This window comes from Lepisosteus platostomus, chromosome 11, assembly GCF_059453375.1.
Source record: "Lepisosteus platostomus isolate fLepPlt1 chromosome 11, fLepPlt1.hap1, whole genome shotgun sequence".
NCBI classification, from domain to species: Eukaryota; Metazoa; Chordata; class Actinopteri; order Semionotiformes; family Lepisosteidae; genus Lepisosteus; species Lepisosteus platostomus.
The window spans coordinates 34,567,423-34,592,135 of record NC_142621.1 but is presented as its reverse complement, the minus strand read 5'-3'; the positions used below and the strand labels follow the sequence as shown (position 1 = coordinate 34,592,135).

Genomic DNA, 24,713 nt, shown 5'->3' with positions numbered 1-24,713 from the left:
ACACTGTTCTAACATGTATGCAAAATAATACCCAGAAACAAAAGCTGAAATTACATACTTTTACCTCATATTAATCTTTTCCTCAAATTTCATTAGTATGTAACAAAAAACTATCCCCGTCCTAACAATTGTGATAGTACTGCATCTAATACTGTATATAAATAATATATTTCACAGATAATATTATATGTTATAATATACTGTAAATAATATTATAATATAAAACTATACAGTCAGTCTTATTTACTGATTGCATAGAGTCTCTTCATTTTTTAAATTATTTCATAGCCATAATGGTGAATTATAAGGTCTGGTTATGAAAAAAATGCATCAGCTCCCATATGACATATTAAATCTTTAGAAGAATGAGGAGTCATTGTCAGTTCTGTAGTAACAGGCTAAATGGATTAGGAGAATATCATTATTACCGAATTACTGAAAGGACATTAATTTGAAATTCAAAGTAATTCAAATGATGAAATTTGTTATTCAGAATTATACCCAGCGTAAACAAAAAGGTTCAGTGTGCTGTTTATGAACTGGGAAATTTACATAATTGGTTTGCATTGCAAATTCAGAAGACAAAATAAGGTACAAGAGACATGAATTACGAACCCACTTATGCATAATTAAAATATCCTAGATAGATACTATAATTAATTTAAGAATTATGTAGAAAAGATTCAGCTAGATAAACCACTGATGTATTTAGCCATATACAAAGCACATTCAATACCATACTATTCTGCTAAATTAGGACCCATTAAAAGTTTAAAGAGCTTTTCTTCACCTTGTGCCTTTTAGTACATCGACAGCTCTTACAGCAGACAGCTCTTAAAGCTGTAATTTAGTTGTTTTTTTACCTCACATAATCAGAGAAACAACTACCTGCTGGAAATGCATTAGACAGATGCAATCCAAAATGAGAATATGATTGCACATTATCGGCATGTACATCATGTACTGTCATCAGTCACCAGTCAACAAGACAGCTGCTCTGCAGGAATAACACCCGAGTCCCTGGATCAGTTCTTACTTCAGGAGCTGTGGGTTGACGAAGTTGATCAGGTCCTGGAGCAGTTTGAAGGCAGAGCCGATGAGGAAGTAGGGCCCAAAGGCCTTCAGCAACGCTTTGAGGAAGGAAGGTTGTATAGTCTCCTTCTTCCCCGAGAGCAGCACCTCTGCCTCCTCGGGGCCCCCATCCACGTGATTATTAGGGACATTGGGGGATTTGGAGTAAAGCACTTGGTTCTTCCTGTCACAAAACAACAAGAAAAAACAAGGCACGTTCATCTCAGAAGATTTAAAGCCATGATAAATTATTATCCCAGTCATGTTCTGACTCAGTGAGAGATAAGATATATGGCAGTTTGGAGTATTGAAATAAAGAACACTGGACAAAGTATAACCATTTTCTGAGAACAAAAATAGCAATGTGATCTGAAGACCTTTTTCAATGGATGGTCTAAAAGCAATGTCGTCAGCTGGTCAACACTGAGAGTTGACTATGTGTCTTTCACAATCTCCCCTGGGCTCAGCCTCTTTTAGAGAGATTTAGCTCTCTAAATTAATAAAACCATTCCACAAAAGAACAACACATTTTGAGAATATGATACATGAAATGAATGCAATACTAGTTTATAATTACAGACTTCTAATTCTTGTACAAACCTTCTAGACAGCCGGTTAGTGTCAGTTAAGACATGTCCCAGGGGCTGCAGACTAGACAAAAGAACCCATAAATGGAGCTGCAGCTCAACATGTACTCAGTCAAGAGCATCTGAGCTACGCAGGACTACCCCCTATTACTTACAGTAATTAATGCCATACACTCAGTCTGTGTAAATAACTGAGAAAGAGCTCTGTCACAACTTGTGATGAAGGGCATTACACAAAAAATAAAACTCAATCATACTCATATATCATAACCCCTGCAGTACAGAAATCATTGACATCATTTAATCTCTTTCCAAATCCAGCATTTATTTTATAAAAACAGAGGAAAGATTACTAACTGGACAAGGATATTTTGCCCATCTAACTTAACTGGTTGCTAGTAGCTCAATGATCTAACGATCTGGGTTTGTTCTGATATTTTAAGAACAAGGGGGCCTAATTTAGTTCTATACCAAAGGTACAGGCAGGACCTGGCTCTCACACAGCTGTTGCTCCATTTATACATGATGGAATGTGTCAGAAAGACAGGTAAAAAAAAACTGAACAATACACCTAGAGAGTAGAAAGATGTTATTGTTTTATAGTGTGCAAGATAATGGCAAGAAATGTTATAAGATGAGGTAATTCAGTTCTGTATGTACTCTTGGAAGATCTGCCCTACGGCTTACTGCACCCCTGAGTGTAACTATGTCACGAGAATCACACTGCACACAGTTAATTCAAAGCTCAACAGACCAGCTATCAGCTGCCCTTTTGTGGCATGAAGCCTTTCACTTCCGAAATAAGTTTTTCTTTACTCCCTCTTTTTTAATGCACTTGATAAACTACAACCTACGCCAGAGGAGAAATTGCAGACTGTATTTTCTCTTTTTACAGAAGAAGAAGCTGGTTTGATTTTCTTATTACTGCAAGGCCAGGGTCTAACAGTACCAGGTGAAGCTGGAAGATACTGAGTGAGTGAAGGGCTCCCTACTGTTTTTACGTGCAAGAACAGGATTCTGTTCACTGAGCTAATGTGTGGCCCCTGCAGAGGTCTAAACAACAGTAAAATCATAGTACAGTAAAACACAGTGAACTGCAAGGACAGAGCTAAAGACATACAATGTGGGCTTCCATAACCAGACTGTGAGTATGAGGACACTATGGGGAAACTGAAAATACACTTCAGGCAATAATGACAGACATTCTCTCACAATATCATATTAAAAACAGACCCTGCAAAACCTTGCCTTAGCTAAAGTAGCAATATGCAAAAACACAGCGGTCATTGCATACAAAATGTACTGTATTGTTCTTTTGTTAAAAAGATTTTGAACTTCGTCCATACTGGCTACAGTCTATGTAGTGCTTCTGCAATTAACTTTATTTTGCTGAATGGGTTTTTATTATGGTTGAATCATTCTTTTTGATAAGGTGAGATGGAAATGCACTTTTTCTTAGAACTGTATCAGAAGTCTGCAGGAAGTAATATGGTGTTGGCTGTCTGGAAGGTGATGAAGTTAAAAGCTTTTTTGAAAAGACTGTTATTTTAGTGCAAAACGCAAACTATACCTTTGAACTTTTGTCTTTTCTACTTCCCACTCCTTGAGAAATTTTGGAACGATGACTTCTGAGCTATCCTGTTTATTCAGGGTCCACAGATCCTTGTTTTCCAGGGGTTTTTTGTAACCTTTGACAGCCATACTGAAAGTAAAAAGGTGAAAATCAGAAAAAAATGATGATGTATAAAGGAATAAAATGCTTGCAAAATGAAACTGTGTTATATCATTTACAAAATACTACCTCCAAATCTAATAGTATCTAGCTTTGCCTTTGTAGTCACAGCAGACTGATTGATTCTCCAAAAGCCATAATAGAAATTGAATACAGATGATGTTTCTCCAGAACTTCTTCCTCTAAAGCTCTTCATTTTCAACTGACTTTAAATCAAATATTATTTTGTTCAGAAGCTATATGTCATGACATACATAAGGATATGGCCTTGTCCCAGACTGCGCAGGCCACAGCCACAACCGTGTCCCGGACTGCGCAGGCCACAGCCACAACCGTGTCCCGGACTGCGCAGACCACAGCCACAACCGTGTCCCGGACTGCGCAGACCACAGCCACAACCGTGTCCCGGACTGCGCAGACCACAGCCACAACCGTGTCCCGGACTGCGCAGACCACAGCCACAACCGTGTCCCGGACTGCGCAGACCACAGCCACAACCGTGTCCCGGACTGCGCAGACCACAGCCACAACCGTGTCCCGGACTGCGCAGACCACAGCCACAACCGTGTCCCGGACTGCGCAGACCACAGCCACAACCGTGTCCCGGACTGCGCAGACCACAGCCACAACCGTGTCCCGGACTGCGCAGACCACAGCCACAACCGTGTCCCGGACTGCGCAGACCACAGCCACAACCGTGTCCTGGACTGCGCAGACCACAGCCACAACCGTGTCCTGGACTGCGCAGACCACAGCCACAACCGTGTCCTGGACTGCGAAGACCACAGCCACAACCGTGTCCTGGACTGCGAAGACCACAGCCACAACCGTGTCCTGGACTGCGCAGACCACATAAGTCACACCGGGAATAGAGGAAGACTCACCTTGTGAACCACCAGAACGTTAAGGTCGACAGGAAACCAGCAGAAGTTTCTGGACAAGGGTTCTGATAAAAAGAGAGATTCTTTTATAAGAGTGCAAACTATTCAGATCATTTTAATTTCCCTAAAGTAAGAAATGAAAAAGACAGATTTTCAATTATTTTCAATTTCTAGGATTATACAAAATGTCAAAAACAAGGTGGCTCAAGAATGTCGGCTTTGGCATGTTAAATAGACAGGCAGGTCAATGGACAGATGACAGGAAACTAAAGAGGCTATTTAATGGGTTGACTGATAACATACAGTATGAGGTGTTTTCTGGGGCACTTCATTTTCTCCAGAAACACACTGCCGACGGAAACCAGACAAGAAGCCTGGAGTGATCCCGGCCACACAAACTCACTGGGTCAGTGACCACGCTGGAGAACAGGGGGGGCTTCTCGTTGAAGCAGGACAGGATCAGCTGCACCACAAGCAGTCCAAAATACACATAGAAGGTGGTAAACCTCAGCTGGTCAGTAATTCTGCCCTGTAAGAAAACACATGGCAAGGAAGTACTGCATTTAAGAACCAAGCCACACATATGTTTGCATGTTCAACTTAAAATATGACAATTTGTTGTGGTTCTTTGGAAGAAAAAAGTCCTCTGAAGAATTATGTCTACAAGGCACACATTCAAAGTTTTAGAAACAGTAGAGTCAGCTGAAAGGTTTGTATTACGATTGTCAGAGTTTCACCAACCAAGCCTTAATCACTATACACAGCACAAGTTCCCCAACCATAGAAATTTTCTGGATGGCACTGCCGCAATTTTTGTGTTTGTATTTTTTCCTCTCTCTTTTGTACTATTAAAAGTTACACATCCAATTGCAAGACAAAGAGGGTAGTGGTATTATTTTGGATGACTAGCATAGGTGATGATGATGATGATGATGATCTTGGAAGCATCAGAAACAATGCGACTGTACATCCCATTGTAGGAACACTATGTCCCAAAAAAACATAGTGAAAGTACTGAAATTATTTAAACCTTGGTCATACAGCTAGCTAGAGAAAAGGTTTCTCAAATTTCAAAAGAAATTCCTTATTTAGAAAACTGAACCCTTTGAATTTTTCAAGTAAAAAATTAAAATGCTCCAAAGCATAGGTGCTAGGGGAAGGGCTGTCTTTTCAACTTGGAAAACCTAGTGATTGGAGGTCAAAATGTTGGAGTGGCAACGTCCACAAAGCCCATGATACAACTAGGAGGTTTCAGCGAGAGCATAAAAGTAGAAGAACAAACTAAATATAAAAACAAATTAGAATTGAGCTTTGACTTTGAGTCTGGTAAATTAAATGAAAACATATTCCTTTATTTTATATATATTACCACAAATGAGAACCAATGCCTGCACACATCACAGTCCTGTAAGCTTTTTTTATCCCACACAGTGAGCTTGAAAACTTCTAATTTAATAATCCGACTGCTGGCTAAGTTTTCGAAACAACACCACTACTATTCTTTTCTCAACACACCCATGTCCTTGCTTCAACTCTGCTGAATCTAATCTCTTTAAGGAGATCCTCCTGCCCGCCTGCCCACCTGGGATGTGGCCTGTAAGATCTTGGAGCGGAAAGGCACGATGGCGCACAGCAGAGATATGAACCAGAAGATGAAGAGAACCCCTGAGGACTGTATCCCCTTCAGTCTCTCGTACTGGATGAGGAACGTTGCAAGGAGCTGGGAAGGGAACAAGAACACTCATTAGTCAAGCGCAAAGGTCTTCAAGACAACAGGCAGGACAGCACCATGTTTAAAAACTCACTGGGAACAAGAGGTCTTACACATGTACAGGCCTGCAGCAAACGGGGCCACACAAACAGCAGGGCTTTTTTTACAAGGGTTGTTTTAAAAATTGAGAGCTGACAACTGTAAATTTTTGTTTGACCCACCCAAATTGTGTGTTTTTCAGGTTAAGGCTCGCAACTACAAACCCTGCAACCGCACACAGGGGAGAAGAAGGAAGTTTGAGGCAGACCCCTCCCACCTGCCCACCTTTGAATACAGGCAGGGCCCTCACTGACAGCACGGCATGCTTGTTAGCTCCAGGGAGGTCAAAGAGGGTCCCTGTGCTACAGACTGGCTCTGGCCAATCAGATCACCTACTGATATCCAGACGCGAATTTGTAACACAAGGACCATACAGACACAGCCTGTGGTTAGAGGACTCCCTTCAATAGTCTGGTGTTACGTTTTGTTTTATTTTTTACTCCCCTCCCTGGCTCTGCGAGAATCCATTTTTGGAAGTGGGAGTATCCCTAAATTAAGTCTCTCTCTGGATTGGTTGAAGAGAGCGATCCGGTTTTAAATGCCGGTACGAGACGTCCTGAGGGTATGTTTGAAGAGAGGTGTAAGAAAAAGAAACAGCGAAAACATGAGATGTGTCAGATTTGTTTTCTTAGCTGTGGTGTAGGGTTGGGATTGTTGTGGCACCAGTATGTTTTTTTTTGGCTTTCCATTATAGCTTAGTTTAGTATAGAGTAGAAAGACAGCTTGCTGAAGACTTTTCTTTGGCTTTGCCACCCTTTTCTCGGGAGACAGGTTTAGCGGGTAATTGTGTTGTAGAATAGTGTAGTTAATTGCGTTTTTTTGTTCACTTACCCCTGTGTTTTTTTTTTTTACTTCCTAGCATTTTTCACCATCCTACATGTAGTTGTGTGTATTTCCGTCTGTTAAACCCTGGCTCATATGTTAGTCCCCATTCTCCTCACAGACTGAGCCATACTGGCGATGTAACACTGGGAAACCCAAACAACCACTTTTGAGAAACATGCCCGGCAACTCAGTCCATTTTCATGTCAATGTTATCATAATAAAAGATTAACATTTTCAAATTGACGCAAACCATAGCTGATAAACACATTGATGAATATTACTTAGCCATGACTCTTTCACAATGTGAGAAAGCAGAAATATATACTGAGACTTCCAGTTCTGGTTCACTTATATTAGGTTAAGAAATGCAACCACAGACAACTTGCTTTGCTGCTTGATATCCCATTTTCATGACAAAGATATGGAGATGGCAGATTCATATTCACATGTCCCACAATCCATAATGATTTCTCTTTCCTCTTAAAAACACCTCCTCTCTATATGGCTTCTCCAAAGAATTCTTTCAACAGATAGATAAACATTGTTGAAATGTAGTTTAGCAAAAGCATATAAGCTCACGGATAAGTTACAATGTAGAATGTAGGAATATAATTCATTTAAAATATTTAAGCATGTATTGCATCCTGAAAGACAGTCAGCAGCTAAATTGCATCCATACAAAACAGCTTAAAAATCCAGTACCACCTTGAAATAGTGAATGCACTGTAATTAGAGCTGCAGGAACTGAGACAACAGCATGAAATGCCAGATCTTGCAAAATTCATCCACTGATGGATATTTGCAAATGGTAAATGATACAGTACGTAATTATTCACATTCCATAACAAATGTGGTACCAACTTCCTCAGAGCACAAGCACTGAGCAACTGACAAGGTTGTCAAAGGAAGTAAAATAGAGCAGACTATCCTGACATCACATCGCTAAACAAGTCAAGGACATGATGAGACACCATCACAGACACTGAAGTTTGTAGGAAACTCTCTAGTACAGAAACTCTGCAAATGAGTATGCAGCACGGACCCTAAGACGACAAAAGTGTGAATAGACCAGATCCTAGCACAGGCAGAAAAGAACCGTTACTGTTGGGACAAACACCATTGGCACCCAAAGGTGAAAAACTGGAGCTAATCTGTCAACACAACTCATGGCTGAAGAAAGCTTCATCTTTCTGAGGCACCAGAAACCTTTCTATAACAAAAGCTGTCTCAGCAGACATGATGGGTTACATCTGAACCAAACAAAACAGGAACCAGACAAGTAGGGACAAAGATCTGCAGAGAAATTCAGTAATAGGGGGATACATACGGATCACAGCAAAAAGGGAAAAACTTTAAATGAATTCAGTATTTAGACCTACAGTAAATGCCAAGAGTATTCAAAACAAAATACAAGAATTAGAATGTGCAGCAGTAGCAGTCAATTATGATGTATTTGGTAACAAAGAAGCAGGGTTAATAGAGAGTAAAGGTGATGAATACAACTTTAATGGATACAGAATGTTCCAGAAAGACATAGCAGAAGGAAGAGGGAGATGTGTTGCAAGGTACATAAAAAGATCATTCAGGCGCAGGAGGCTAACCTAGATGAACTCAGCTGAAACTACAGTATATGGGTTAGACTATAAAAAACATTCAAAATGTTTGGCATCATGCTAGTTTCATCTAATGAAATCAAGAACAATTACAATTAGATTTAAAAGGAAGAAGTGGTAATCATGGAGTATTTTCATTTTCCTGACATACTGTAATTAAGAGAAAAAACAATAGGGATGCTGCATCCAAAAATGGCAGACCTTTCTTTTTATTTCTTTCTTAATGGTTGAATAAATCAGTTAACAGAAATATGAGAGAAAAAAATGTTTCTATACAGTTGAAAAAATTAACAAATATGTTTGTTATATGTTTTAATAAAAGGGAACTTAGAACCACCAAGATAAAGGGATAAAATAATATTTCAATGGAGACTAAAATATTTATTTTCAAAATTACAACAGTTTTGCTGAACAGTAAAGGATGAAAAAAATTATAAGAGATAATAAAAGGAAACGGAAGGGGAAATGAGGCTCAGGCATAGAGAAGACAGCACTTTGTTCAAGAATATTAGCAAAGAAGAAACAGATGTGTTACAATTAGTAGACGTACTTAAGCATAAACAACTCCAGGGGCTGATGGACTGAAAGTATCTGGTTCGTCCTGAGAATTTCTGAGATTCAAAGAATGGACTACCCTGCCAGGCTTGAAGAACTGAATCTTTTTAGTCTTCAAAAGAGAAGGCTCTAAGGGAAGTGGATTCAAGTATTCAAAATCACACAGAACCCATGCGGTAAACAGGTAAAAGGCGAGAACACATAAAGTTCACTTTAGTACTGTCTGTATTATCTTCAGAATTGATGCACACTGACCATTGTAATGCCCACGAGCAGAGGAGAAACAAAGTAAACTGGAGGCTGAACGTGGCCCTGGTGGAGCTCATGAAAGGTGTAGAAAAGGTCTATCCAGCAGGTGATCCACAGCAGCACGCCGAAAACCTGCAGTGACACAGCAAGACAAGCCAAATGAGGCCTAACCAGGGGTCTGTGAGCCACGTTCTTTCCATTCACAGAAAAATAAGGGATTTCTCAAGTCCATGCTTTTTATTTAAATAAATAAACCAGGATTTTCTGATTGGGAAAACCCTTGGAAATGTGCATTCTTTCCTCAGGCCCACATAAATCTTCCACACTGTTTTGTCATCATTGCAAAAAAAAAGCACTGGGAAATTGAAAAGGTTAGAGGATTTCTAAAGACCAGGGCTGGAGGCAGGGGCTGTAGAATGGCTAATATCTGCCTCCATGTCCTCAATCTGTTTTCTGGTTTTGAAGGTCCCTGAACATGTTAATTCATTAATCTCGAACACAAGCCCATATTGTTTATTTTATAGGCCGCCATACAGAAATTCACGCAAGATGCTTTACAACCCAAAGGAATTACACTCTCAAATTTGCTTAAACACTGTAATTTTGCTGAGCTTATTCAAACTATTCTAAAAACATAAGAATGCATTTGCATATACTGTAGCACTGTATTAGACTATACATTTGCATAGCCTGTTTCCTCCTTGTTGTTTTGAGATTTTTGCCTTTAGCTCAGATATTACTAATCTGCAAGGGAGGAATGTTTCATATTGACAATCGAGTTTCAAGACTATTCAATGGTAATTTCAAGTGATTCTATTCCAGCTGTTAAACAATTAAAATACCTTGAAATGCACAAAAACTCTGCTAATGACATACTGGAAAGGGAAGAAAATCCTCACAATATTCTAGCTTCAATCAAAGACACAATGAGGAAACTGATGTGCCTGTAGCAGTTAAACACACATAATAGCATGTGGATTTTTTACCTTAAACAGGGTACCAAACTTAACTTTTGCGTGTGGAAGCAAATGTATTGACCATTGAGCATATTAAATTATCAGAAAAACAGACACAGACAGACTAAAACACAAATACAGTAAATCTACAGCTAAATGCTATAGGCATGTATATTCCAGTCCTACAGTACTGTAAACCCATAAAGTTAGTTTAGAAAAAGAGGTTTTATTGCAGTCTTTGTTTCACAATTGAAAGCCTAACATTGAACATCTGCTCAAAGTATAAAGTATCATGACCAAGAGCTGGGTTTACTCAGGTTCAGAACAGATCAAAGATTTAGCACACTTCCCCATTCCAAATTACCCCTAAGGGCGGACTTCCGGTTAACAGAAGAAAAGGCCACAACTATTCTTGTAATAGGGGCCAATGGATGTTACACTCCAAAAGGTGTTGTATCAAAATGATACTAAACCATCTTACAGAATCTTTTTCATCTTACAGTTCTGGCTCTGTTCAGCAAAGACATCATGATGTATCCTTTGTTGTTTCGCTTCAGATAGAGCACGTAGGCAGGCAAGGCTAGCCACAGGTAGATGCAGGGGACCCATGACAGCACGGACTTCTGAAAGCAATCTGGGAGGTCGGGACTGTCTGTGTGCAAAGTCAGGTTAGAATCCTGCAGGGAGAGAACAAAACAATCTCTCAGCTCCAATTCTCAGCAGAACATGGCATTCACACTTCTTTAAAGACAAACCTGTGCAAAGTCCCTTGGAAACCTTTCTTTTTTAAATTCTAGTTACTAATAATACCACAGTAGTAATAACCTCCTTCCCCAGACAACAAAAGCTGTTAATTGTCAAAAATAAGCTGTATTAGCAAAGCATAGAGAAATTCAACCCCTATTCAATTACCTTACAAACAAAAGACTCCCTATAACACAGGGATTCAAAAGGAAGGGAAACATACTGCAGCAATGAGTAGTCTGTCATTAGGTCAGGTACAGAACGGGGACATTCACTGGTTCATATATTTTTGTTCCCAATCCAATATCACTCAACTTTGTAAAGAAAGAACAACAACATTCAGGAGCTCCAGACAAAGCCTGTAGAGTTGGTGAGTGAGAACTGTGAGACACTGATTTAGCACCAAGCTGCACACTTGAGGGAACCACAGTATGGTGTTAAGGATATGGATACCAGACCCCACCACTAGGTGGAGTGAGCCAAAAAGAGAGAGTAGAGATGTTTATTGCCATATGTACAGTACATGTACTGTACACTGCAATTCTTATTCGCGATGATCTCTCGGGACATACACAGTACAACAGACAACACCACACAATATAGACAGTACATTACATACATTCATAATAACAAAAGGAACAATAAATATGTTGTGGGACAAAAAATATGTAGAAGTGAGAAAAGAAAACATAGTACACCATGCAAAAAGTGCATAGTGCAGATGTGTATTGAGGCATTGCAGTTGGCTGTTGAGGAAATGTACTGCAAAAGGGTAGAAAGAAAGATGCTGCAGGGGAGGAGGGAGTGTTGTGAAGAGATGAATGCTGGGAAAGATTAATTATTTCAATTTCTGCGTAGGTGGCATGGTCCAGGAGTCTGCCCTCTTCCCTAGGGTTTCAGGTAAACACTACCTTCTATTACTTAAGAAAGTCTGGTAGCCCCATAATTGAATTTACATTGAAGGTCATTTACTAGAATATCAAAATGTTAATGTAATATACTGTATTTGATTGACCATCTTTGTCTCCACTAAATGATCTGACACACAGGACTGCAGGGTGGAAAAACAAGGCCTACTGATGCTCCCACAGAGAGGTGGACTGTAATGTCATGAAATAAATACTGACCTCCAGCTTTGAAACAAAGTAAAGAATTAAAATTAAAATTCTCTACTCCAGGGGAAATGTTTTAAATGGCACTGACAAAGGCCAGCTGTCCTTCCACATAGTGAAATATCTCCAAGCTTAAGTTATTTTAATGTGAATTCTGTCTGACTGGGCACACTTATTTTTTTCACTCTAACAGACATTAAGGTGCCAATGTAGACAGAAGTGCTGTCTTCACGAACATTGTCATATTGTTATGGCCTTTATTTTTGCTTCTCCTTTTATACAGCCCCCTGTTCTTTGCATACAGGGATATTGTTCCCACATGTGTGAAGCCCTGTGACCTGCCTAAGACACAGCAGTGTTTCCTACTGAGGTACTGTGCATATGGTTGACTGCACAGTCTGTAACAGGATATCATGGGTCTGGATCACATTCAATGCAGCACTTGTGACAGAGATTTTAGTCTGCTCTCTATATTTCTACACCTTTCTTCTGTTGCTGGAATTGGTTTTATTTGGCATCACAGAGTCGTAGATGTTTTAACTTGCAAAATAATAATAATAAAAGAAGCAAACCTGAAAAACCTAAAACCTTTAACCTTAGTGCTTACACTCTATACATAAGAGAAGGCTTAAGTGCTTGCGTCAGTTTATACAATGTTACCATACAACACTTATTTAATAAATGCCTTCTGCTAATGCTACTCTTGTCTCGGAATTAATGTTCGATTCTCACGCAGACTCTGGTGGTTTTGAAGTTGCTCCGTCACAACATTCAGTGCAAAACTAACCTAACCTTCATCGGATTACAGCTTCAACGTGAGAAAATCTTGGACTGGGTAACAAAAAGCTCTGGCTCAATTAAGAAGGTTTACTTTTTTAATTTACAATCACTCACAAATGAAATAAAATGAGCAAACATTTTGTTTACAAAAGACAGGCTGTTCCATGGCTGTCTAGTTTTTCCCAAGACAATGGAAACACCTTGTTTTAACATCGTATCCGTGTTGATTGACAATTTTAAATTGAAGTTTCTAGTCAACAGCTGCATGGTTTCAAATGTTCCTGCCAAACAATTTGTTAACCACAAGCGTTGTTAAACACTCCATGTCACTGTTAAGAGATATTTTTACTGATTTTGATCCTATAGTGCAAGAAGGCTTGTTTTAATGGAACTGGACACATTGAATAAGGCTATTCTACAGAAAAAAAACTACTGTACCTGACAGTACTTTAAATCATGAGTCAGACAACATTAACTAGTGGATCTTATCTAGTGATTTACTGCACAGTAGTGTAAAACAGCAGCTCAGAGAAAATTATGTCTGCAGCACATTATATCTGCATTTCCAATGACTTTTTACAGTCATGAAAAAAAAGGAATTAAATCCAGTAACATAACATCTCTATGAATATTCACAGCACCATGAATATTTAAAACATTTCTCAACAACAGAAATCCTTATAAGTATATTGATCATTTCATTATAAATAATAATATGAACAGATAATATGAATTTGATCCATCCAGTATCAAAACCGACTGTGCTGCAGCATAACAGAACAATGCACGATTGCTCTCACCCTGGATGAGACACCAGACCAGAGAAGAGACAAGCAAAAATGGACAATTTAAAGTAACCAATCAGACTGAGCCTGTCCTCCATGTCACACAGCTCAGTCAGTTAGCTCCTTAAGGTCAGGCTTGTGTGAAAGACCATCTCATTATCAGGCAGTTACTAATTACAGCACGTCACACAGACTGCTGTAATAATGCAGACAGCATACAGCTTCCCCCAGTCATGGCCATGATCAGCAGCATTCTTTTCAAATGTGAAATATTAATGTAATCCTTAGTCATTTTTACAATGTATAATAATAACCTGTAGGACACCCAACAAAGACATATATTGCCTAAAGGCACAATAAAAGAACAATATACCCATGATACTTTATTTAACACTGCAATAGAGAGAAGGTGAAAAATGACAGAAAATGCATGACTTACTTTATTTCTAATAGGTGACAAATCAACATGGTTTACACATGATCCACATAGTTTTTGTTACTACAGCAGTTTTGTGAGAAAAACGCCAACTGGGCTCAAAATGCTACAGATTAGATTAGTGAAGAGACAGAGAAATGGACATCACAGAGTAAATCAAGCTGAAAACCCGTGGAGCGACTGCAAGAGTTAAAGGGGAACTGCAACTATATTTTTATATTTCGGGGTTAGAATAATCGGCATTGATGAGTACCATAATGAAAGCAAAATATACACTATAAAGTGTAAGACCTCCAATTTACATCACAAAATAGATTACATTTCCAGGCATGCGCAGTGCCATATTGCCGTCATCGTGTGTGATTTAAAACGAGGCAACAAAACTCCATTGTAAACAAGTATGCTTGTGAATACATCTCTTCTAATCTAAAAGAAACATTATTCTCAACTTTAAAACAGTTTAGATTTTAGAGACAACTTACCTGTTAACTCTGCATACAGATCACGTTGGAACACTTCTGGAGTGAAATATCTGCTGCACCAACTGCACCTATTCTCTTTTTCATTAGATAATAACAGTAACTAGTGAGCAGGAAGGGCCGCTTCATGTTGCAATTCACGCAAGGTCTCGTTCTCGCCTGTGGCAAGACCAGTGGTTTCCGACAATATGGCAACCATACAGTACTTTCACAAATTTGTCGATTTTCTGCTTAATTCAAAACTTGGACACTTTTGCAACAATATCAATTAATTTATTTTTGTTACAGAGATTTAATAACCAGTCTAATTGGGACTGCATTTTCTCTTTAAGAGTGTAATGAGTCATGAGTTGAGTGTTGCAGAGAGGGGGATACCAACAGAAGAAAGAAGGCCGAGTATTACCTTGGATACCAGAGAGAGTTTGGAAGAGCAGGGCAGACTACTTAAAAAGTGAAAGATTAAAATGGTACGCTGGCACTGCTGGGATTGCGGTGACATCTCAAAGTTTGGTGAACAGGAAAGGCACTCAGAAACCCAAACATATGCTATAGTCTCGAATCTTTTTTCCCTGAAAACCTAGACACAGCACCTTTCCCTTTTTGGCTTGAGCACTGGTTAACAGAGAGGACACAAGGGTGCATTTTTAGAAAGGGGGGTGTCAGCAGAAAAAAACAATTTCAAAAACAATCAATAAACAAAGAAAGTTACAAAGGCACCATGGCCAAACAGCACAGCAGAAAATCTGCTAATTAAGGCAGAATATTAAATGTTACCTGCATATCTGATTCACAGAAACACAGTGAATGAGAACAAAACATCCTAAGAACCCAAGTGAGAACAGCTTCACAAACCACAGCTTCACTTATGTCCCTGCTGGCTGATTTAATTAGTCAAAATGGCAAAACGAATTAATGTGTCTCCTAACCATCGTGTCACAAACTTTACCAATGCTCTTTTCAAAGCTTGGGTGCCCTGCTGTGACAAAATGAATTAATGCTTGCATCTTGCCCTTTTAAGTTTGGCCATTTTCTCTAATATACTATTAACATGTCTAAAAGCAAGAGTGCTAATGACTTTAACAAAGCCTGCAATTATCCAACACAGTACACATTAGGACCCCTGCTTTGAGTATACTTCTTGAGTTGAAGAGAAAATCTATTTTAAGAAGATTAAAGTGGAAATCATAAACTGATTTAGAATGCCTTTCAGCACTCAGATATTACTAACACCAAGCATATCTTCATCCACAATACACCAGTTTTAAAAATGCAGCTTCAGTGACACAGGGAAGATTTGGGCGATTAAATCAAGCACATTACTGCTGAGGTTGTCTGCATTCTTCATGAATTCATGGAGGAAGGTTTGTTTTTAAAATTAAAGTTAATTTCCTGAGATGATTTCTGCATAGAATTTGTATGTTTTCCCAGTGTTCATGTGGGTTTCCGCCAGGTGCGCTGGTTTCCTTCCTCAATCAAAAGACTTTCTGGGAGGTTAAATGGCTTCTGTGAAAACTGGCTTTGGTATGAGCATGTTTGTGTCTGTGTTTGCCCTGTACTGGACTGGCATCCCACCCAGGGTTTATCCCACATTGTGCCCCTTGCTTGCCAGTCCCTCCGCGACCCTGTACAGAAAAGGGCATTTTAAAACATAGATGGATGTATTTTAGTACAAAATCAGACAAAGATTTGCTGTACATACAATGCATCTGCCTTGTGCTGAAGGTACAAAGAAATGATCAAAACTGTAAACCAGGTTGTCACACTAATTAAACCCCACATGTAATTCTATTACACTGAAAGTTTGACGCCTGCCATGAAAATTGATTGCACAACATAGAGGATGTGTGCATACTGTAACTTGTGACTCAAAGGGGAAGTGCAAAGTTTACTCTCCTGTGACCAAAAGGGAAAAAATAGCACGACTCTTCAATAAAGTTTGAGTCTGAAAAGCAACAGTGATGTGCTTTCATGTCCCTTTTCTGATCACAATGGAAACCTGTAATGAGATTAACTCTGGGGAACAAAACAGGTTTGAGCCAGGGGAAGCTCTGGTTTTGAAAGCTGGGACTCAATTGCCCTTTTTGCTTGCCGGAGAAAAAACAAATCAAAGCTGAAAGCCTGTGTGGAGAGAGAGAGGAAGGAAAAAGAGGACTGAGACTCGTATGGGGACAGCACGGTGGTGTAGTGTTTAGGATTGCTAGTAGCTGGGGCTCTGGATTCAATTCCAGACCTGGGCTGCTATCTGTGTACATTCCAAAAACATAATGGTGGAATAACTGGCTTCTTGGAAAATTGGCCTCGGTGTGTCTGTGTGTGCCCTGTGATGGACTGGTGTCCTGATGGCTGATGTACACTGTACACTGCCTTGTGCCTGTTACTCTAGCTCCCTCGCAACCCTGAATTGGATGAAGTGATTATAAAATGGATGGATGACTATAAACATAAGAGAAGGGAAGTAGACAGCAAGAAACAGAATAGGCTAATGTGACAAGATTCCTCTTGTGAAATAAGGGTGGGACGCCTTCCTGCTTCCTTGCCTGAGCAATAAGATGTTCAGCAGTATACAAGTGATAACTATTGCTATCAGTGTACACACGTATTATGCTAAATTTATTGCTTCACTGTAAGTAATCTAAGATTTCTCAGCAACAATTATCGCCGTTTATTACATGGCATTAGAAGACAAACTTCCCATTAAATACTTCATATTAAAATTGATTAAAAAGACCTGTCAACCAGGATAATCTATAGACAGTACTGTCAGAGATTACATTAATTATTGACATTGATCTATTTTTTTTTTACATTCTTATACAAAAAACTACTGAATTTGGTAATGGAATACCTAGCCCTGCTGTTATTATTAAAGACATTTGCTGTAAAATCACTGTCTAGATGTAATCTCTAGATTAATCAAAAGTTTTCAATAAAATTTTTATTTAGGATTACAATATATTCCTTGTGTTCCACCACTTTTAGCTAGGAGTAGTGAATACTGCATTGAAACAACGATTTTCAGGTTTCACAGACAAATGACTTCAATATGCCAAAATCAGCTGCTTCCCTAATCGTTACTCAGACAAGGGAAGTCCCAGGTGTTTCCAACGCGTGTAAGAAATGAGAAGGAAACTGATATTGTAAAGGGTGACTCAGGTTTCAAAATGTAATAGAAACACGAGAATGAAAACGTGCATAAACAGAAAAACCACAATGCAGTCAGAAATGCACACAAAAAACATGCTGTCCAAATATTTATCATCAAGGCCATGCTGAAGGCCACTGCATGGCTGGGAGATGTAGCATGATGTAGTATGAAACAGAGCAGCTTGTTGGGACTTGCTTCTCTCAAGTTTAAACACTGCAGTGACCTCTTTTAAAAGCATGTGCCTAGGTCATATCTGCCTTTTTTCTTTATTACATATCTTATTCGGCGCATAACCAATTTTATGTTCTTTGCCACTGTAATAGACGAGTTCGTCCTACTGAAAAAAACAATTCCCGGGGTCAACAGCAAAAACACACTAGCACACTGTTTTACTAGTGGGAGTCCTTGAGTGGATGAACTAGCACAAAAACAACACCAGTGGGTTTATTTGGTGACTGCTGCTGCCTGTTTAACAGATGTTTTTGTGATTGCATTTCCAAAACAGACAGCTCTGCTGATGTTATGCCAATGTCTGCTTGAGCAGAGAGCTTCTCAAAAACCCATCCAAACATTTCCATAGCCTTCCAAAGAACAACGAACATCACACTAATACTCAAACCGGTTCCTCACCATTTCCAAGATGAAGAAAACAGAGGGAGAAAATAACAACATAAATCACAAAATGTAGAAATCTCCCTCAGCACTAAAAAACCTCCTAAACACCCTTCGACCTAAGAGAAGAACTGGCTGGATGCAAAATGTGCTTTTCGTTGTGTTTTGTGCCAAAACTATGCATAGGGACTACCAAACTCATATATTAGGTTGAAAACTCTTATTATTATTAATTAATAATAAGTATAAAAAAGAAGCCACATTAAAGTGTCTTTCTCTGGTAACTTCAGATGAGTGACTTCTTTGTATTGAGACACTCTTCATAAGAACATAACAATGGTTAAAATGAGAGGAGGCCTTCTGCTCTCAGTTTTAAATATGAGCATAGTTTCCACTTGTGTCTGTTCTCATTTCACTGTTCATTCAGAAGAAGTGCCCTAGATTTACTATGTCACAGCCCAGGAGGGAGGATTCTGAATACTTAGATCATGTTCCAGGATGCTCTGTTCAAGACTAAAAAGTCTTTTAGCCTGTCAGTGTAAGAGATTGTTTTAAACACTGGAATGTATCAGGTGCCAATTTACTAAAAGTATCCCAGAGCTTCCGTACGTTTTATGCAAAATAATTCCCAATTACATTTCAACTACTTTTTCAATATAATGAGCTGTGTGTAACAGGTTTGCTCATTTGGGCGACATGTGAAAGACATCTTCCCCCTTCTCGGCGCCAAGCAGTTTTGAGGTTGCGTCACAGGGAACAATAAAACTGGGTTAATCCATCATGATACCTTATCCTCCAGTGATGTCACGTGAAAAAAATGTAAAGAGCATGTGTGATGGCGCACCTTTCTATTAACTGACACAGGTGTGGGATGGCCATTAAGGTTTTCTGTATGTGAAAGGTTAGATAGATAGATAATACTTTATTAATCCCGTAGGGAAATTGATGTGTTACAGCAGTCCAGCCCAAGACAAGCAAAACAGACATCAGAATAGTTATAAAACAAAAGACAAACAAGATAAATAAAAATAAATAAATACATAGGTGTGTGCAAAATGTGCTGATCATAGTCACTGTAAAAACAATAAAATATGTGCAAAATGTGCATAGGTTTATACAGACTGATTGTCCAAAAAGTACAATGGAGTAAACATGCTGTCCATAGAGGAGCAAATGAAGGGCTAAAAGTCCTAGCCTAGGGCAGCGTTATACACCCTGACAGCCGCCGGGAGGAAAGACCTGCGGAAACGTTCCCTTGAACACCGTAGCTGGAGCAGTCTATTGCTAAATGTGCTCCGCTGCCCAGTAACAGTCCCATGAAGCGGATGAGAGGTGTTGTTCATGATGGCTGTGAGCTTGGTCAGCATTCTCCTCTCAGCCACCACCTACATGGGGTTGAGGCTCATCCCCAGCACAGTGCCAGCCTTCTTGATGAGTTTATTGAGCCTATTTGCATCTTTTGTCATGATGCTGCTGCCCCAGCACACCACAGCGTAGAAGATGGTCGCCGCCACCACTGATTCATAAAAAATGTGTAGCAGTGTTCCACACACACCAAAGGACCTGAGTCTCCTAAGAAAATAGAGTTGGCTCTGACCTTTCTTGTACAGGGCATCAGTGTTACCAGACCACTCCAGCTTATCATCCAGGTGTACCCCTAAGTACTTGTAGGAATGTCCTCACCCTGGATGGAAACAGGGTTCAGCGGAGACTTATTCCTTCGAAAGTCAAAGATCATTTCTTTGGTCTTGCTGGTGTTAAGCTGGAGATGGTTAAGATGACACCACTCCACAAAATTGGTAATCAAGCTCCTATATTCCTCCTCCCTCCCCTCTCTAATACACCCCACAATTGCAGAGTCATCTGAAAACTTCTGCAGATGACATGTCTCAGAGTTGTACCTGAAGTCAGAGGTGTAAAAGGTGAACAGGAATGGAGCAAGGACAGTCCCCTGTGGAGTCCCAGTACTGCTAACAACCTGTTCAGACACACAGCTCTGTAGCCGTACATACTGTGGCCTGCAGGTTAGATAGTTGTGTGGCTGTGTGGGTGTTCCCAGTATTAAATACAACTACGGATGTTTGTTTAAACATTTATGTTTTCGCTCAGCCAGCACATGTTATCAGTCCCAGGTGCTGCCTTTCACCAGACCCCGCTGCTTAAACTACTCAGCTCTATGGAGAAGGAATGTTCTTCCCCCTTAGAAATGTTCATCATATAAACTGCTTACTGTATGTGGAATTATCACTCATTCCACATACAGTAATCATTCCACATTCATATAATTCATTCCAAGTACAGTAACTCTTTAAAATTAGATCTTATTTGTTAAAATTACAACTACAAACCACAACCAAGTGGGTAGACACAACATAAACTAATAAAGGCAAGTTAAGTCCATCAACAGGCTATGACCGTAAACAGGATTTTCCTCTGTTTGGAGTAATGAACACACATATTTAACTAACAGCTGCTGTACATTCCTGCTCTAGTTTTGTCTGGGCTAATTGTTTTTAGCTATAAATCAGAAACAAAACAGATACTGTATTAAATTTACAACTTAGTTCCCTCATTCAACTCAATACCTTCGAGCTTTGCTATTTGGATAACTTATACTGTACCAGGCACTGTCCAGTACACGCAGTTCTCTTACGACAACTAACTTAAACGGCACAAGATTTTGTCATCACTAGATATGCAGAGCTATTATTAAGCAGAACAAAAAGATGCCCAGAATAAATTGGCCAGATTACAAATTTGTTTAGTACTGTATAAACACACATATCTGACTACATAACTGAAGGGCACTGCTATGATAAAGAGGCTCCAGATAATTCTACTTCCACATCTCGCTACTTTCATCTTATACACTTCAAAACATGTGTGGCAATGACAAAATTCAGTTTACTAGGACTTTGTGGATGTAATTACCGAACAATCAAGCCTACTATAATGTATACATTTTTTTTTATTTGTATATTTGTATTTATACAGTAGACCTCACGCATTCCTTTGGATACATCCACCCATCCATTTTATAATGTCTTTACCCAATATAGTGTCACAGTGCCAAGCAATATATACAAGACATATAGTCCATCGTTGGGCACGCACAGAAACAAACACATTCACACCAGGGGCAATTTTCCCAGTGGCCACTTAACCTAACAGTATGATTTAGGGCTATGGGAAGACACAGCAGCATCCAGAGAACCTACACAAGCACAGGGAGAACATACAAACTCCACACAGAAAGCACCCCAGGAACTGAACCCAGGGCCCCAGCACTGCGAGGCAGCAATGCTAGCCACTGCGCCACCATGCCGTGTTCTTTGGGATAAATGCAGCAGCTGAACAAACAGGACGTCACTACACACAGAGTGACGGGCGGACGACAAGCTACTGGGATCCATAAGGCAGCTCCAATCACAAAAGTGTTGCTGGGGGAGCAGTAACCAAGGCTGCGATGCTTATCAGCAGAAGGGAAACAAGTGCATTTCCCCTCTGTGCCACATGATGACAAGGTTCTTACCAATGTCAATTACAGTCTGATCGTCAGCAGCAACAGCTGCCCTTTATTAATCTGCAGCAGAACAGAAGGCCTCTCAAAGTCTGTTTCGAGAAACGGTTACTGTAGTCTCCCATGTGACAGTTACCTTGGTAAACGGAAATGTAAGATTTTAATCACGGTTCTACTGTAAATGCAAAAGAACAAGGAATTCAAAGGGGCTTAGACATTCAGAAAAACACAGGTGTCCGATGGTATCTTCTGGTTGTGAAGCTGCAACTAATCAATTTGATTCTGCAAAAGACTTAAATATACAGTATATTTACATTTAAATTGAACAGTTCACTAGCCCAGTGTTTTTCGTAAGAGGGCTAAGAAAAAAACGCTTGAACAGATGAGTGCAAATGGCCAGACCAGACAGCAGCTGTTTGTAAATCCCCTTAAGCAAAAGAGATAATGGCTTAATTAGAAATTTAATAGCATCATAAAGATCAACCAAAATAAGCTGCTGTAAAACAGCCCACTGTTGTCCCTCAGTCAGGCCCTTAATGTTCTCACATCTAGCCCTTAGTAGCCTCTTGATCCTTAGAGGGTGTACCTGTGCCAAGCCCAATCCAGTGGGCACAGGGTGCAAGGCAGGACAGCATCCTGAAGAGGAAGTCTGTCCACTGCAAGGGGTACATGGACCAATTTGGAAGCCATTTAATCATGCTCATTAATCTGTTTTGTGACCATGAGAAACAAGAGTAGAGTATCCACTACAAACCTGGGGGAACACACAAATGCCACCTCAAGAAGGTACCCCAATCTTGTATAGAACCCAGAATCCTGGACCCCATGTCTCACAAGCGGTATCTTCACTCTGTGTGCACCCCCAACACAATTCGCTCTAAATAAATGTTACAGTATAATGACAGGAGACAAGAAGAATCACCATACTTACGGTATTAATCACATACAGTAGGGAGGACTAAATGTTCTTTGCAATGTAACACAATGCCTCTATTTTAAGCTCACCATTCCAATATTTAAGTGAACTCCTGTATCTGTGCAAGTTTCAGACTGGTCGCTTGGGCAACCAGCTCAAGCATATATTATTACTTTGCTCCTAGGCTATTATGTAGCCAGGCTCTATCAATCAGAGAACACTTCCCTCACTGATAAATATAAACAGCATCACAGCCCACTAGAAGGAGGATCCTTACAATTTCTGCAATATACACTCAAATGCCATAAATCCATAGACAGGGCAGTCAAATATGTTTGATGCATAGTTTGAATTCCAATAAGCATATCCTTCTTGCACCAGCTTAAAAATTATTGACAAAAGAGTTGGGAGTGAATTACAAAAGTCTGAGCAATTTGGAGAAGCAAAGCTTTTAGGAAAACCACTGTCAGGCACTTTCTTCCCACGAATTACCAGTATCAGCTGCAATTCATTGTGGTTGCAGTCCACATCTTTTATCTCCTTACCCCAGTGCCATGAAACTGGTTTTGTTTCACAACTGAAGGGAGACAAACTAAAGGGTACACAAAGTGCCCTAACACACTGAACAGACTCACTGGGGCTCTCGAAAACCCGGAAAATAAAAAATGGAATCAGCGTGTTCTGTTGGTAGTCGGTACACCAACACTTCAAAATCTGGTCAATTGCAGTGCTGTTGGGGAAAAGGGCCTTAAATTCTACACATTTTCATGGCTTTTTTGCAATAATGCAGAAATAACCTAATGTTTCACCTGGGAAAGTACAATGAAAAGGGAAGAGATGGATAGGAAGGTTTATCCCCTGGCTAAGTGAATATGAGAATATGTGTTTGATTTTTTATTGTGTTGTTGAATGCATTACTTATTTGTTTCCTCCCCCCCCAAAAAAATTAAAATCCAGATTTCCTAACCTCTGTCTAGACAGATGGAATTCTGAACAGATTAGATTCTGCGCAGTACAACCCAGAGATTACAAGCCAGATAACTGCCACATGGGTGTTTTTAGAGGCCTTTGTGAAAAGTGATCTATTCCAGGAAGGAATGAACCGTTTGTCTCCTGTTCTTTTTCTTCCTTTTGTTGTTTTTCTTTGTGCACTGCACCTTCTCAAAATGTCTATCCTATCTGTTACTCTCCATTCTCCCCACACCTCCAGTACAGGAGGAAGACAATAGTTTGTGCACTGAAGTTCAAAGTCAAGGTACCTCCAGAATATGGCGAATTTATAATGGAATCATTCTTATTTGCCTCTCCAGTGACATAGAAAGACTGGGCTATCTTTTATTGATCAAATCTCTACTCTGCTGCTTTTCCAATACAGTATATTTGTTAAAGCATTCACTGTTATAGAATCATCCACCTCTACAGAACATACTTAACTCTAAACAAATATGATAATCTCTTTGACTGAATATGATAAAACTAACACACAAGTTTAAATATGTATTTCCCATGGGTGAACATTTGCAATTGCAGTTACCTCTGGGTAATGTTTGCAGCTTTCTGGTAACATAATAAAAAGAGAGTGTATGGGACCTTTTTAGCTGTTTTAACTTTACTGTCTTTTTAAATATGCATGGCAGCACAAAATAAATACTTGCTCTGGGAACAAGACATAGTAAATTATTAGGCACAGTTAGACCTTAAGAAGTCAAGAACTTCCCTTTACTTGGATGTTGATTAAGACATGGATCTGTACTAGAAACACTACTCGAAACACTTAATTATCATCAAAATTGAGATTCTGAGATAGTAAACTAGTCAAGTTTGCACCAAATTACAAATATTAGTAAACACTGCAGAAGTATCTCCTGAAATTAAAAGACTGAGATATAAATAGAATAAAGGGCT

At 39.5% G+C, this 24,713-nt stretch overlaps 1 protein-coding gene across 4 annotated transcripts in view; it reads right to left on the bottom strand.

The window, feature by feature from the left end:
* abcc3 (ATP-binding cassette, sub-family C (CFTR/MRP), member 3) overlaps window positions 1-24,713 on the bottom strand; it is a 94,740-nt gene that overhangs the window by 41,254 nt on the left and 28,773 nt on the right. For 3 of the 4 annotated variants that reach the window (XM_088599376.1, XM_088599375.1, XM_088599377.1), the window contains exons 2-8: window positions 10,780-10,956; window positions 9,330-9,455; window positions 5,854-5,991; window positions 4,675-4,800; window positions 4,275-4,336; window positions 3,229-3,360; window positions 1,037-1,255 (exon numbers count right to left, since the gene is read on the bottom strand). In XM_088599376.1, the coding sequence (XP_088455502.1) occupies window positions 1,037-1,255; window positions 3,229-3,360; window positions 4,275-4,336; window positions 4,675-4,800; window positions 5,854-5,991; window positions 9,330-9,455; window positions 10,780-10,956 (980 nt within the window). Of the gene's footprint in view, window positions 1-1,036; window positions 1,256-3,228; window positions 3,361-4,274; window positions 4,337-4,674; window positions 4,801-5,853; window positions 5,992-9,329; window positions 9,456-10,760; window positions 10,957-24,713 lie in introns of all 4 variants that reach the window. The other variant, XM_088599379.1, reaches the window with a different exon arrangement.